The sequence below is a fragment of the Lepisosteus oculatus genome, chromosome 8 (genome assembly GCF_040954835.1).
Source record: "Lepisosteus oculatus isolate fLepOcu1 chromosome 8, fLepOcu1.hap2, whole genome shotgun sequence".
In the NCBI taxonomy this organism is placed as follows: Eukaryota; Metazoa; Chordata; class Actinopteri; order Semionotiformes; family Lepisosteidae; genus Lepisosteus; species Lepisosteus oculatus.
This window is the reverse complement of record NC_090703.1, coordinates 3,006,093-3,022,934: the sequence shown is the minus strand read 5'-3', so window position 1 is coordinate 3,022,934 and position 16,842 is coordinate 3,006,093. Positions and strand designations below refer to the sequence as shown.

Below are 16,842 nucleotides of genomic sequence, written 5' to 3'. Positions count from 1 at the left end.
GCTTAACGCAGGGCTAATATGCTTATTGAACAGTGCAGAAAACTGTACTTTAGGATCTTAACATATGCTTAAAATGCTCGCCATTAATAGATCACCCTTGGAATACACCTCGCACTGACACACACTGCAGAATTCTCAATTGTATAACATCTGTGCATTACACTCTCGGACTCCTCAGCGTCTCTACTGGAGGAGATTTCAGCTCGGAACAAGTCTAAAAAACAGATATGAGTCATCAACTGCCTTATATCGTATTGATTCCTCCACTTTCTCCGTATGTTCACAGATCTCCCGTCACTTCCATTATTGGTGCACGATCTACGAAGCCTTTTGAAGTGATTGCCATTAAAAAGGCTTGTGTAGTTATCATATATATGAATATGATTAAGCACCTGGATGATGTTACAATTACTTATTTGCGTTACACGTACAAATCAGGAACAGCCCATGTTACAGCTGGGTTTGCCGTAGCAGTCTGGAGCAGAGGACCCAGCTCCAGGGGACAGCAGCACCTGCGCAGGAGTCCCTCTGCATGGAAGGGGGAAACAGCCCCACTATGCATCAGATCAGGTGGGGTGAGAAACTGCTTCAGCAGCCAGTTTTAAAGAGGAAATGCAGTATGAAGAATGACGGATGAAATGGCAATTCAGTAAACCTACCAGGCATTTGTTTTCTACATGCCACATCCAGAGCTGGTCATTAAACGGAAAATGGAATTCAAGTTCAGATTTCTACAACTGTAAAAAAACAACAACCTTGTTTGTAAATAGGGGTCAAACTGGTATTTACAATGCAAACCTGCTTTGGAAATATATAATTTTATTCAAAATCCCTCACTCAGATTTGAGCTACAATTTCACAAAGTGGTACCAATTCAGTGAGACAAATGAAAAACAAAAAAGTTCCACAATCCAAAAGGGAACGTTTTGCAAAGTTCTCAAAGATGAGAACAGAACAATCTGATTTCTACTGTTCTGAAACAGTAGCCTACTACTGCTCGACAGTGCTAAAATAATCAGATCTTCTTTATGCTTTTTCCCCACCTCAAGCTGCTGTTTCTAAGCAACAGCTGTGGTCAAGGACTTCAGACAGTCAGCTTCCTCACATGCAGCTGAAGGCTGACAGCACCCTGAGATACGCAGCAGTCTTATCTATGGGTGCAGCTCGCATCTCTTGCGGCCTGTTGTGTTTCTCACACAGGCCCGTCAGAAGAGTGAGGGTACAGTCTGAGGAGAAGATGCTTGTTGCAGGATGTCAACAAGGAAACCACGGCAAGGCCTGTGCTGTGGATAAACTACTTTCCTACAGGGAGCAGAAGGGTCACACACGAATAAGAAAACCCTTCAGGAAATCACTGATGCATGTCATTCATGAACAATGCATCCAGATGCAAGTGTGTGTGGGAGATAGGGTTTCTTGGAAATTCCAGTTTTAGCACCCGACTCTGAATGTCATACAAGAACCGACAGCTCACCACCTTCCTTAAAGGAGCACACCCTGTGCGAATGTACACCGAGCAACATAACTGAACACTCAGGACAGCAGAACAGTCACAAAGTTTCAGGAAAAATCAGGAAAATGACAAAAACCGTCGTTTTATTGCCCAGAAAAAAAAGGTAAAATCATTAAGCCGAGTAACACTTGTCGTTGACGGGGCAGATCAACAGAGGGCTGTTAAGTAGTGTGTGTGACCATCGCTGCACATAGGAACAGTAAGGAATGAGGAGGCCAGGCAAGCAGCACAAGCTGCACTGCATGGGTTTTGTATCGTGTTCTCAGTGTGGTCTTGCGGGACTCCGTCTCGCTCCCGTTGTACAGGCGAAACACGGATGGTCCCTATTCACTGGTCTCGCAGCTCATGCTATTGGTGTTCAGTGCGGTTCAATCGGGCAGGCGCAGCATAACAGTCACATTCTCAGTTTGCAGGAGAGCGCGAACAGCACGGGGGTGTTAGCTGTCCTGCTGGAATATGGTCACGTCGGGACGAGCCCCCAGGAAGGGCAGCAGCTGAGGTCCCAGGACTGGATCGATGTGCAATCAGGTTGCATCAATCACTATGAGGAGAGTTTTGGGGAGACCAGACACTCCTGGGCAGACCATCACACGCAGAGATTTTCCACTCTGTGGCACGTTGTTCACAGCCTAAACCACACTCCCTGATGCCCGTCACAGAGGTTGGCACCAAACGTAGATTAATTACTCAAGAGGCCAGCTGAGCTGAAGCTCCAACACACCAACAGCACAAAAATGTTTTCTGATAAGCAGGACTAACTGGTTCATTTCTCAGTTTTCACCAGGCTTGACTTTCCTCGGCTGAAATCACCTCTTCACCTGCACCCGATTAATAATCTCATTAATGAGGCAATTGTGTGCTTATGCAAAAGTCCAAGTCACTCGTGACGTATCACGGTCAGCCACAAACGAACAATTAATCAAAATGAAGCAACAACATCTAATCAATATGCAAAACATGCATTATTTTTCTGAACACCTGAACAATGCAATACAGGATATGCAGAGTTGGTGAATTGAAGAAACAAAAAAAACAAAGAATGAACATCCATCTCCTATTATTTCTGAAAAGAAAACCTGTTCGGGTAAAAGTTTACAATCCCCTTTCATTCCTCGCATTTACAGAAATTGAGATATGATGTCAAACTGTTCATGTATTTCGAAGTTAACTGCAGCACTGTCCTGCGAAATGGCCTCTGAGGACTCTTCACCTCTGATCGCCATGTTCACACAGACTGCTCATCACTGCCTTGACGGTGGGAGAGATTAATCAGGCCATGCATCTGACTGAAATCACCAAGGAAACAGCCAAGGCTTCTTCTCAACCAAATGCTGTGTCTGGAGCCTTCATTGCCTTTCCAGCCAAAGTGTAAAGTGTGAAAAAGTACTTCAAGTGCATTTTCAAAAAGTACATCTTATTATTCGGATGTCAAAACTCCACGTAAAATGCATTTTTTCCTGTACACAACGTAGAACCAAGAGCTCCCAATCACTCTAAAACATGTGCCACATATAATATACGCTGTGATGAAAATAGATACCATTTTAAAGAGGGACAAAACTAGATTTATTTTTGTTTAAAAGGCAAAGCACATTTCTTTATTCTAAAATCTGATCAAAGTTCGCTTATACATGAATTTTAAATCTGCTGGAATGCTTTTATATAACACGCTATATAAAATGCTTCTGTTAACTCAGCTCACTGCTGTGGTCCTCTCACCACTACAAGAGATGAGGACAATGCAAGCTGTCCTCTTAAACATACACTATCCACCAACTCCATGCTGTGAGTCACACAGTGCCTACACGGTATCCACTATGGTAGCCAACCAATCACAGCACTGCAAACTCACAGGTGTCCAGCAAGTCAATGTTGCAATCCAAGCCAAGAGTATTCTGGCAAACTCACCCTGGTGGTACTCACCAACTGCAGCAACTGTTCACCGTTGCCTGTCCCATTCACAGCAGGCGAATGACACAGCCCACACTGAACTGGTGATGTCTGGACTACAGGACTCAACCTGCACCTGACTGAGAGCCTTCACTTGTCAGCCCAGCTGTCACATATTAGAACGCTTTTGTGAAAGTCGAAAAAAGACAGCTGAATTTTAAAGCACATGGCAAAAAAGAAGTCTTTGATAATAAATTGGCCTACAAATAATAGTCAACAGCACAGTTAAATGATTTCTTTTTTTTATAGTGATGTAATATCTTAAGGTAGCGACTTATGGGTAAGGATTTAAAAAATCAATTTCTTTTTCAGCTCATGACATGAAACACCTCACTTCAATAGAGCTGGCAGAGAAGAAACGATGCACAGTTAACACCAGGTTCTGAGTTAAATATCTTTAGAGAGAGATAAAACAGTTTAAGAAGGTTATCAAAAAAGACTCCTGTTGAGTGAGGTTTTGGCCATACTTTAAGACTTGTGGGTTTTCCAGAGGCAGAAGCCCACAGAAAACCTTCATCAAAAGAACTGTAATACCTAAACTCCTCCAGAGCATGCTTTGACAAACTAATGTTGACTTAGAAAAGATTTCTCAGGCTCCATCATAACTGGATGAGATGCAAATGTGGAACTGACTGCCTTGTGTCCTGTACATAGGTCAAGGAGATCTTTTATATTTTTTTGACTAGGTTTCTACAAAGGAAGCAAGGAAACAAGTGATTTCTAGCCCTGAATGTGTAAACGCAGCTGCGGCATGTCAGGCTGACAGGATTAATTAGAATTCTAAATTGGAAGGTCAGTTGTCTGACCAACTTGCCAGAAGAGGGCAAGTTAATTTTGTACAACAAATCAGGTCACTCTGTAACACGGTGCTGAGCTGGAGATACCAGGACTTCGTCAGTAGAAAGCACATAAAGTTTACAAACGAGAGGAGACTATTCTGACAATCTAGCCTGTTTGGAAGTTAGCTGCTAATTGATCTGTGGGTTTCATTCAGATGTTTCACGAAAGATGACGGCTTTAATATGGCTGGTGAGAACGTTCTGCACTCAAACAAGCCGATCTGTAAAAAGGACCTTGTGTTTGTGGTTGTAAATGCACTTCTGTAGTTTTCATTTCTGTCCACTGGTTCTTGTGCCAGTGATGGTTCTGAAGAGGTCCTCTGGAACAAATCTGTCAGTGTCTTCACGACTTTTGAATGCATGAATCGGGGCCCCTAACAGTTTTCTCTGTTCAAGGATAAAAGTGACCAGAGGTTTTATTCTGTCAGTGTAGGACATTCCTTTCAGCCCTGGAAAATATCTAGCTGCTCTTACCTGGCCTGATTCTAGAGTAGCAGTATATATTAATAATAGGATGAACACATTATATTAATTTTAGCTTCGTAATATTAGGTGAAATATTCCTAATATTGTCTGTGCCTGCAATTCATTATAGTCCTTTTAACTAGATCCTATTCTATTTGAATGGTTTCCTGAAACTCTCCCTTTCTCCTCATATTTCTTGACTTATTGAACCATTTTAACATCTCTTCTCTAGCTTTTCATTTACTGAAATCAAAGGCATTTATTTTTTTAAAAAGTCTGTATGTCTGGCATTTTGGTTTCTGCTGCTAACGTTACTACTGGATTTAATAAGTCCGTGTGCGGAAATCTGAACTCTCCCAAAAAACACTTTACAGACTTTATTCTTTTACAGACTCATATAGAATTGAATTAGAAGGAATTTGTTGCAGGAAGGTCTGTTGCATACTCCTAACACTGTCTTTTCTGTTTAAGTCTGACCTATAAGGTTCCTGGGAACCATGGTTAGTTTCCTAAGCCTGAACCTGCCCCTCTTTCATTTTTTCCATCTCTCTGAAACACTCCACTAAAGTTGCTCTCCGGAATCCACAGAAAGAAAATATTTTACTATTCCACTAGCTTTAGTAGAAACTTGGCAAACACAAATTGCTGACCAAATCCAGCAATTTAAATCCTTTTAGGGGTTCTACAGGAACACAAAGTGCAACACTCACATCTTGAATAGGGCTCTATTGGCCTGTATGAAACTGGCAGCCCTAATTAACAGAGAAGCCGACTAGTATTGATTACAACAAAAGCCTGCGGTCAACTCAGTGCACTCTGCAAACACAGCCTAAAATAATAATGTTAAAAAAAAGAACCACCATCATAAGAAACTGCATAAGGCAGTAGCTAGATATACTTTAAGATCAACTGAGATCAGTGTAACACTCTCCTATAGTAAAGAACTGCAGACAATCATTAAAAACAAATGCCAACGACAGACGGACAGGTCAAATGCAACATCAAAAGTGCCCTTTTTAGGTGCTGTGTGGACACTGATAAAAGAAGACCATTAAAAGCTACTCAGAACATGATGATCAAAGAGGAATTACCTGGGTTATATGGATACAGAGGGCTTTTTAGGGATATTTTAAAGAACACGAAGAGGGAGTAATCATTTTATTAAATGACCTGAATTAGGCACTCAAGTATGCATGAAGACATGGAGGAGATTCACAATTCAGATACTTAAGATGAAACACTAATTTTGTGCAGTAGTACACTGACATGAACTCATTCTAGCCTAAATTACCTCCTTAATGATAATGAAGATATTTTATGGAGTTCATGCTAGTTTTTTCAGCTGTAGTTGTCACCATCACTATACTGTTCCAGTGACAGTATTCTCGCCAGGCCCATTCAGCCTTAACAGTTTTTATAAGTTTCCGATAGTCTTCCTTGCAGATTTTAAGAGATTTTATCTCAAGAGACCAGTTGGCTGGTTGCCCATGTTCTTGAAGTCTTGAATGGAAAAGTCTGAAAATGCAGTTGCCACAAGTACCTTTTTTTCTGCTACCAAACACTCGTGGAGGAGCTGAAATTTATCGGGGCTAAAAACAAACAACTAAGAAAACCACAGCCCAGTACAAAATTTAAAAGCAATATTGATAGTGATCAAAATACAGACAACAGGGCTGCTAAGGAAAAGCTGCATGACATTGACATGAGAAGTCTTCTTATAGAATGCTGTCATCTGCTGAACTACTATACAACCTAAGATCGGTCATTTGAAGATTTTGCTGTTCAGAACACGCATCTAATCAAACAGGATGTTTGGCATACTAATAATATACATGACTCCAAACTAGATGACACTTCCCATCTCTGAATTTAACCACATGCGCAAAGACACCTGTCCCATTTGCAGTTTCTTTTTGTATTTAGTTTATTGGGACTTACATTGTTGTTCCTTTTTCTAACAGTAAATGTTTTAGTTTTTTGCACTGTGAGATGCCCTGTTAGTGCTAAGCAAATGGACAATAATAATTTACCTTGTGACGAGAAACCACGCAAGTTCTTTGAAGTCTGGCGATATCCTCATGTAAGTCTTTATATGTGGCATTGCATGGCTCCTGCCAGTCACCTCTGCTGACCATTTGCTGGGAAGCAGAACAAAGGGAAAACACTCTATTACACACTCTTTCACATTAATCAGATTCCCATGTAACTGAACTGTCTTCCTCATGATAAACTTCTCTTTTCTCTTTTCCAAAGCTATACAACTTTCGTACAGCAGCTCCCTTCAGAAAATCCAAAAACAAAACAGAAAATAATCTGTTGCAAACAGAAAATAATTTATTCCATTAGCGTGAAACTTCCTTTGCACCAATATATTTAATCAGTCCACTACTCTTGTAGCACAGGTTAACAAGCTCAGATGATTTTAAATAATCACAATGCATCTGTAATCAAAACCTGAAGATGTATTGTCCGTCTGTGATGCATCTAATTATGGACACCATCTTCCAAAAGGGTTATTAATGTGATTTACATCTGCCCTGTAGAAAGCACTTTAATGATTGCCCAGCTCTCGTGCAGGGTTGGAGTGGATGGTTTTTCTTCTTAATTTACAGGCATGTTGATGAAATGAGCTCAAATAAACTGTTTTACTTCTGAAACGCTTAGCAGTCTTGGCTTTTCTTGCAATGAAGCGAGAATCTTGTTCATCACTGGTGGGCATTATAAACACTTGGGTAAAATAAGAGGCATGTGTTGGGTACAGAACCATTCAAGTCACAATATAAGTGCCACCAAATAGAATGTTTTTTTTACACTTTCCCAGATAACTACAAGGCTGTAGCAACAAAAATCCAGGTTTTGGAAGAAAAATCAAATGCAGTAAATAGAAACTGATTTCAAGATCATTGAAAAAAAGTACTTGTTGAAAGTTACAAATAACTACCTAGCAAGGCGTCATTGAGACGCAAAGTGGGATGGGTATTTCTCGGGTGGCTATGACAGCACATCTTGTGAAGAAGCCCAGAAGTCTGACTCACACTGAGGAGAAAGTGAAGCCTAGAGATTTACACTCCTCTTGACCATGTAGTCGACTTCACTCTGTTTCTATAAATAAACCCAACCCTGCATTTATAAGACCTCAAATGTCAACACAACTTCCAAAAGGATAATTGCAACTTTGCGCCTAGTTTTCAGAAGGCACAATTTATCATGAAAAAAAAATGTTAGATCTATAATTTCCAAACACTACTTGGCTGAAACCTTTTTAGAAGATTTCCTTTTCTTCTTATTAAAACATCTGGGGATGCATTGGTCTTTTTATGTTGTTTTTCAGTTACATATGGCTTAGAAAAGACCATGTGCTGTTTTCAGCATGAAGCATTTGTGAGGTGCAACATATGACAAACAGAGCAGCACTTGACAGGAGGAATTCTGCACAAAGACTAAGACAGAGGAAAAAAAATATTCAAAACTACTTACTGAAAGTAAGAATGCAACCACAGTTGCTTCTGTGCAGTCTGTATGCTGTAGGGCAATGATCCGCCAGCTGTTAAACAATCGAAAAACAGAAATCTGATCTCAGACAGCCACTGTACTGACAGCCAGCCTTCAAGCTGGCAGATTCCTTCAGATGAGACAGGGCTCTATGGGGTTCCAAAGCCTGCCGATAATTGACATAGGTCTTTACCACTTGGTTACGCCTGCAGAAAATGAGGGGGGAAAATTCAAACTGAAACATTCATAGATACATTGGGCATCTCAAATAGTAGATTTTATGGAATGGGTGCAGCGTTCCACATTTTCTGTGTTTAACAACAACATGCTTCCCCTTAAATTACCAGTCGCTGCATCTTCACTAGATATTTGCTTAGCAATTATTCACTGGCCTCTGGGTACTACTGTTAACCACAGCTTTACATAGAACAGTGGATTCTTGTACTTTACATCCAAACCAGGGTGTCTGCAGGAATAAAATAGGCATTAAATGGGCTCTGAGATCAGTAGTGTTACACACTCAGCAGAAGAGGAGTCCAGTGAAAAGCAGGTTGCCTTGTTCAGTAACTAGCAGGGCTTTCAGTGATTAAGACCGAGAAGCAGAATTGGCCAAAAGAAAGGTTTAAAGGGACATCCACGCTACTTATGTGTTTTTTAACGTTGCAAATAACCAAAGTCAGCACAGAGCCAAACAAAAGCTAGATGGCCAAACCAAACAGCAGCACACTGACACACTAGACCAGCTGTGGGCAAATAAAGCTCAAAATGCCAAACCGGTCTACAACGTACTGTATGGCTGCAGTCGCAAGCCACAAAAACAGACAGAGGACAAGGCATCAGCCTTTCTTGTGGCAACTTCATTATTTATTATGTATGCAATTTAATAGAAATTGAAATAAAACAGAAATATTATAGAAATGGATTTAAAAGTGTTTATATCTAGCCTAGTCCTAGTTGCCATTTATTGTGCTCCGAGTTTGCACTCAGCTAAATCTGTGAACTCTAGTATTTCTGACATTAATAGTTACATAATAGCTAATTAAATTTAGACTATCATTAATACACAATTACGTATGTGCTAATTATATATGAGAATAATTGTTTCTACCCTGATCTGAACAGTAATCTGCTCATAATGGACACAGCATGTCGCCCAGGTGGGGGCGGCTCTGGAGGAAGCAGCTCCTCTCCTGTGTATGTGCATTAGGATTAGCATTCTGATTCAGCCCTATAATCCCACACCATAGCAGGAAAAAAAAGTTGTTAAAATCATCTTTTCACAATGCATGGCAAAACCACCACCAGCAGTTCTCCCTGTGCTGGAGGAGACTGGGTTACAGCACCAGAGCATGGTAACAGGAGGGTTACAGACCCCTCTCATGTTCCTCCTTCAGAGGAGGTCGTTGGGTCCATCTTGATTGTTAGCTTGATTAAATTAGTGGTTCACAGATATCAGTTCCTACAATGTGGTGGGGTATTTGTGGTGACACACTGCTCTGCATAAAAACTCTCGCCATACCATATGTGTGCAAGCCCATAACAACCTCATGCTCTGTATACTACCTCTCACTGAGAACACAACGAGTATGAAAGAACATAACCAGCTCACAGATCTTTATACTTGCTCTCACTGACAAGACAGGATTCCCTGCCCTCGTTCCCAACATAGGCAGTAGTTTGTTAGTAATGTACCACCAACAGCTCCTGCATAAGGTGACAGTCTTGAATTGACACAGTAGCTCCCTGGCTACTGAGCACTTGCTTCATGCCAAATGCCCCTTTTCATGAGCGGAGCAGAAGAGGAGCCTCCACACTCACATTCTGCGATTTCAATTCTCAGAGCACCTTACAGATGTTTATATATGAGTTTAACAACGAGATTGTGCTGGCTGAACACTGATGCACTGTTAAATACACGTACAAAATAAAACAATGACACATAACAGGGAACATACACTAAGGATGCCTTAAAAGTACTTAACATGCTTTAGTAGCTCGTTTTTATCTTTATTATAAAACAAAATGTAAATGTCTAAAAATCATGTCGGTTTAGGTGTAAGGTGAAGTTCGTGCGGATGTACAGGTACAGTAGAAAGCTTACCCGGATAGCCTTCCAGACTGGTTCGCACATTTTCCACTGTGGGATACACCTAGCCAAAGAAAAGGAAAGCACCCATTTTCTTTCAATAAAAAGCAAGAATGATCAAGCGAAACTGAAAAAAGAGAACAAAGTTGAAACCTAATTTGATGTCAATAACTTGTCTCTTCCAAACACCAATTATCTGAACACCTCCACTAAAGCTGTGCTGTTGAAAGGTCAGTGACCTCCAATCTCACATTAGTGTAGGGCTCCTGAGACAGGCTACAGCCTTTATACGAAAATCATTTCCTTTATTTCATCTCATTGCAATTAAGCCCTAAAAGCAGAGAACACAATATGACTTCATACTTGGTTGTAACTGACTACATAAGCGATAATAAAATCCACTGATCACTCCTAGCATCAGAATGCACAGGGCCAGTAATTTTAAAAGAGCAATCAAATCATAGTGAAACATTAAATTAGGTAAAGTTCACTGTTTACGAATATCTAGGCAATTGGTTGTCAAGTGCTTTCATTTTCACAACCTACATTAATAAACTACACATTAATGTAAAATGTAGAAATGGTTTCCTTCATTGCAACAGATTATCTTCTGCATGCTCCTCTTGCTATATACTTGAGATAATATCCCCACTTCTCATCTTGGATAATATAGAATCACTATACTTTGATGGAAGGTGTCTAAAGTCTACATTGTATGGGCGACAGGGTCTTCTCCTGCTATGCCCCCAAGCTCTGGAACTCTTTGCCCAAGGATATTAGAGAGTCACCTTCTCTAAACTCCTTCAAATCCAGACTCAAAACCTTCTTCTTCAGAAAAGCCTTTACTTAACTGGTTCCATTCTTCACCCCTCTGCTCTTCTTAATACCATCTTCCACGGTCTCCTCTATTGTTATTGTTGTATTGTTGTAATTATAATTGTGTCCTGTCTTGTGAAATTTTCTTATTTATTGTTGTAATCTTCTTATTTATTGTTATTGTCATCCTGTAAAGCGCTTTGAGAAGCCACCTTTAAAGGTGCTATATAAAATAAAGTTTATTATTATTATTATTATTATTATTATTATTATTATATTATAAAGTGATTTTTAGGAAACGCAATCCCTTAGCAATCTTCTACAACAAGATTCATTTGTGTTACTATTGCATTCACTGTGATTGTCCTTTTCTGCACACTAGTATGATACCTCACTCATTTAAATCAATTTACAGATCTTTAATTGGGAACTGTTCCTGTCTCTGTAATTTACTGCTATTTTCCATGCCTCTGTGCAGTGCAAGTTATAGTGCTGTTATCAAACTAAACTTGCAAGAGGAGATTCTCTTTCTGGTTATAAGTCATTCCTTTATGAGTGAAGACTGGAATAATTTGCAGATTAAGGTCAAATATACACCTTCGCATCACAGAGTGCTTTCAGATGGATGATTAAATCTTTTCTGCCTGACACTTGCACTTGTTAACTCTCCTGGGTCCTGTTATGTCCTGTCCTGTTATTTCAAATTTATTCACTGTTCCTTCTCACTGCTTTGGACATCTATGCAACACTGGTGTAAACCTTGTGTCCGAGTCCCCGCTTTAAATCAGAAATATTTCCTCCACTGAATGAGGGATTTAAATAAAACAAAACCACGCTTCATGAACAGATCACAGAGCCAATGAAACCGATCCTCTACAGCTGGCTTTGCCCTCGATGCACTTCTCTAGCAGAAATGGCACAAAGCAAGATGACGAACTGCAGCCCTGTTCTCAGGTTGGAAATAACTGTTCAAATTCACAGATCTGAAATTAAAAGAAAGCAAATTAAACAGGCGGAGCCACACGGCAAGAATCTTGGTGTTGGGCTTTACTGAGATGGTAAGGAACAGCCTTCCTCAGGTGTGAGGGAGAGAGGCGAAGTGGCAAAGGAATGAGGTGAAGCAGAACAAAAGGCAGAGGGCCGGGGGCCAGAGGAGAAATGGGCATGCAGATCCGAAAGATCGGAATAGGAACTACTGACATGGAGAGATCTTTGATCCTCCTTTGCAGCCTACGCACGCTAACGTGGCTCCATGCTGTATATCCTCCTGGCACTCTGCCCTCATCCGAGCTCCGTTTCAGTCACTCACCAGATGCAGAGGGGATTCCGGGCACAGCGCCTTCTTTTTCCCATTCCCCAGGGTTGACAGAGAGCTTTGGAATTCGGAGGCCAACCACTTGTTCTTTTCCCAGCCCATGGAGCCGATGCTAGAGAACTGACCGACAACAGGCCAGGACTCGGCGTTGGGGATGGGCTGTGTATTTTCACTCAGGAGCTGTAAGGAATAACAACAACACTGCACAAACAGCAACTCCCCTTGTGATGGGTTCATTCCCACTTGTCTTCAGTACAGTCAGGGCAGCTCTGCCTGTAGGAGAACAGTGTGCACAGGCTGCCCCTGGCAACACACACAAAAGCAGTTCTGAAATGTTTGCTTTTTTTGAGACCTTTAGATGCTTAAAAGGGAAGTTTAATTTATTTTTTCAAATGTTAAATTACATATCACCTGAAATATATGCGTTTTCATAAAATGTGTGTTAAACACTAAAATCTGCATACAGGAAGTACACAGTGAATGAGAGAGATGTACCAGAAGACGTTTGTTCTCTCACCTTCCTCAGTTTCAGGTGCCCCCATTTCTTCATGTTAGCTCCCTGGTATCGCCCAGGGGTTGAGCCAATAAGGTGAACTCTGACAAAACACACGAGATGCCAACTTAAACAACCCCCCTGTTCAGAACACACTGCGCACCAGAAGAAAGCGAAACGTTTAGCACTACTTAAAAAAAACCAACAGGTCTAACTGAAACAATTCTAGATTCATTTTATAAAGTCATCAGACACAATGAGCTGTGGAGTATGAGCATAGTTACTATGTAAATACATTAAACATAAAAAAAGAATCCCCTTACACAGAGTAATTTGCCACTCTTAAGGATCACTAGTTAAAAGTAACTTTCCCTGTTATAAGAATCGCCCAGCTGACTGTGCCTGGCTGCTTCTATGAGATCTGGGTGTGGTGGTCTGCTCCAAGATCAGTAGCACCAAGGTGAACGTTGTCCCTCAGGTGTGCCGCTCACCTGGTCTCTGACAGGTCGTGCTCTTTGATGCGGTCGGCCCACTCGTTCAGGGTGGGGGAGCGGTAGGCCTCCAGGTACTCGATGATGTCGTGCTTGAACTGAGTACGAGACTCTCCAGCGGTCGCAGGGCTGCCTTCAGGTAACTTAGGGTAGAGGGGACTCATCCATATCCTGAAGGAAACAGGAACAGGCAAAGTATTGTTACATGTAGTCACCCCACAGTTTGTTATTTGCATATTACCCTAAAATGTCTCGCAAACATAAATACAGCTTCTAAAATAAAATAAAAATACAGGCATACAGCCTCAAAGAAGAAATATAATTCCATCCACTCAATGTAAATGTACTTCTGCTACTGTATGTGCTTAGCTTAAAAATCAAGAAATGCAATTAGCAACAACCAAACACCTTGGCATTCTTTGGTGATGGTTTAGTCACTGACACTGAGGCTTTCTGGAACCAATTATCAAGAACATCAATGTTTATGTGCACACCTGTTTCCCCACTGCAGTGTTGATTATGCAACAAACAGACAAGGCATCTAATCAAATGGTAATATTGAGCTGCAAGCAGGGTTACAGTACATTTATTTAATATTATTAATAATTGATTTAATGCATTCCCATCATGGTGTAAAGCCACAAATTAACCTCCTGTTCAGAATAAAACTATTGTAGTTGAGACATTTCTGGAAGAAAACTTCCATAAATCAATGGAAGACTGATTAAAAACAATCAGAATTTGTACAAACGAAGTGCCAGTTTCACAAGTATCTGCAACCATGCTGCCAGCGTTCCCAGCTACAGAGCCTTAATTCCAGTCATGCAAGCAATGCAGTGAAAAAACACTCTTAAAAGAAACCAGAAATGAAAAACACAACAAATCCACAAAAACGTGTATTTTCCAGAACCCAGAAATCCTCTGAGATTGAGGTCTACCTTGTGCTAGTCCCTGCAATCTTAAACCTTTTTAGCTTTAGTTTAGCTAAAACCTACATGGACTGCAAACCCTGTATAATAGGTGCCTTATTCATCCTTCAATACAAGACCAAGGAAAGGAGAGACGTGCCTAGTTTCCACTTGATTTAATCGAAGCCGAAGAATGAGTACAATATATTTAATCCTTGAATTAATATGGCTCAGAGTACAGGAGAGAAATTTAGCTAATAACGTTTCTCCTTGAAGGAAGCTGCATTAATAAAAATGGTACAACATAGCTTTTAGATAATAGCTAATGAGGCAATTAGGGAAAACCCAGTTTGGAAATAAATTGTTTGAGGAAATGGATAATTTACATTATTGAGCAACAACACTGAAGGAAAAGGATAAAGCAGAGAACGTGCTCAAAATCCAAACTTTTGAAAAATAGTCATAAGCCTAGTTATACTCAGGCAAACACTAATTTGTTTTAACTTCAGCATCCTCTGAATATCTGCTCAGTCTGCTGTCATGGAAACACTATTAACATCAGTTAATGTAGGACACCCATTTCAAGTATGAAATGTATTTTTCTCCAGAAAACAAAAAACACACGACGCAGCAATTATGGTGAGGACAATGAGAAATGCTAAGGCCAATTTCAGATGCAATTAAAATAAAAACATGTTGAAAACATCTGATACCATTAAGCATAACTGTCATTCGAAGGCATCGCATAGAAGCATGAATTCCAAATCCGCTTCACAGATCAAACAGACCAGAGACCGGAGTCCAGACTGAGTCAGAATTATCTCACCAGTGACGAAACCAAATAAGGATGGATTAATAAAAGCTCCTCATTGTTCCATATAGTTGCTCAATAACATGCTTTATTAACCCTTTGCTTTTTTTTATCATCAAGTTATGTCCCAAATGGTAAACACATGACGTTCATTATCACTTATATAGCTTATTCAATGAAAAATTACCCAAAATGTTGTTGTTAATGCATCATCCCTAAAAATAACAGTAATTTAAAAAAATCATGTCTAGCCTGCAACCCCATGTTTCCGTGTAGCCAGGCACCCCACTAAAGTCAAACAGCCAAGGGGTACCCCTGAAGCCTTCCAAATGCTCACCCCTGTGTCTTCTGATACCAATCAGCTGCAAACAGGTTCGCTGTGTGAATCACGATTCGAAATCCTTCTTCATACAACAGTAACATCAGCTTCCTGCAGAAAGACCACAGGACAAGATGCAGCAAGAGTCTGAACCGCTTCGGGCAGCTATAGGTACATCCCCAGCAAATCCTCAAACCCAACATATCTCACATGATTTAAAGTGGAATGTTTCGTGACAGCATAAGAAAAGCTACAAGCAAGTGGAGCCATTCATTCCATCTAGCTTTTAGAGGCATGGCACTCCATTAATAAAGAAGAAATTAAGGCTGGGTGCCAAATCAATATGCAAGTATTAAAAACAATGCTTCATACTGATTCACTCAATTACAGCACAGTTGCTTGTTATAATGCCTTGGCTATTAATTCACTTCAGTTGTCTTAAACCTTTCTCCAGCCTCTGTAGATTGTCTTGCAGACACTGCAGAAAACTCCAGACCCTCAATTGTGCTAAACTGAATCCTCAAAATCCCTTTGATGGTATTTGCTAAATAATATACAATATACAAAGTCTATGTATATTATGGACAGAAAGGAAATTCATGAAAAAAGGACAAGACAACAAGGACATAATTGAATGAGATGCCAGCATGGATTTATTATTAGCTGTATGAAGTGTTGCAAAGGTAGGTTCAGTAAGGATCACAGACAAAATAAACTATAAAGTAATAGTCAGTCTCCATCCAATTTAAAAAAAAATTGAAAACAACGTAAAGAATGTAAGCGATGCAGGGAAGAGCAGGAATCATACATGAACAGGCAAACATGGGCAGGTGGGGTTGTTTCATTTGGAGAACTGCTTTTCTGGTACAGCAGCTAAAACAAAACTGTAGAACAAACGAATCTGAATATCAAAAGATGATCTCCTTCAAGGTATACGGCAATATCTGGAAATAATCCCCCTTCAAAACTGAATTTAAACCCTTTAAGTGCTTAACAATGAGGATCTCCAATAGAAGCTGCCTGTGCTGCTTAAGAACTGAGGAGTTAAGAAACCAACCAGCAACCTACAGGCACTCTCAACAGGTACAACCCCTAGGCCAAGCCTACTACTGCAGAAGGAAAGCGTCTTTCCAAAGGCATTTGTAAGCGGCACACAAACGAGGGAGATGTGTCTTTATTTTTATCTCCGCAGCAGAAGCAGTAAGTGGAACGTACTACTACACAGAGGAGTTCCCCCTGCAGCCTCCCACTGGGGGGGTGGAAGAGGGGGCTGAGGGTGTGAAGCCGCCCCGAGGGGCCAAGCCAGCGCTCAGACGCAAACCCAAAGGTCTACTCCCGCTGCCA

At 40.6% G+C, this 16,842-nt stretch overlaps 1 protein-coding gene across 2 annotated transcripts in view; it reads right to left on the bottom strand.

The window, feature by feature from the left end:
* Positions 1–16,842, bottom strand: part of tdp1 (tyrosyl-DNA phosphodiesterase 1) — a 36,268-nt gene that overhangs the window by 14,057 nt on the left and 5,369 nt on the right. For both annotated transcript variants that reach the window (XM_069193014.1, XM_006632273.3), the window contains exons 7-13: positions 15,517–15,609; positions 13,461–13,631; positions 12,994–13,072; positions 12,471–12,656; positions 10,361–10,409; positions 8,245–8,311; positions 6,798–6,905 (exon numbers count right to left, since the gene is read on the bottom strand). In XM_069193014.1, the coding sequence (XP_069049115.1) occupies positions 6,798–6,905; positions 8,245–8,311; positions 10,361–10,409; positions 12,471–12,656; positions 12,994–13,072; positions 13,461–13,631; positions 15,517–15,609 (753 nt within the window). The remainder of the gene's footprint in view (positions 1–6,797; positions 6,906–8,244; positions 8,312–10,360; positions 10,410–12,470; positions 12,657–12,993; positions 13,073–13,460; positions 13,632–15,516; positions 15,610–16,842) is intronic.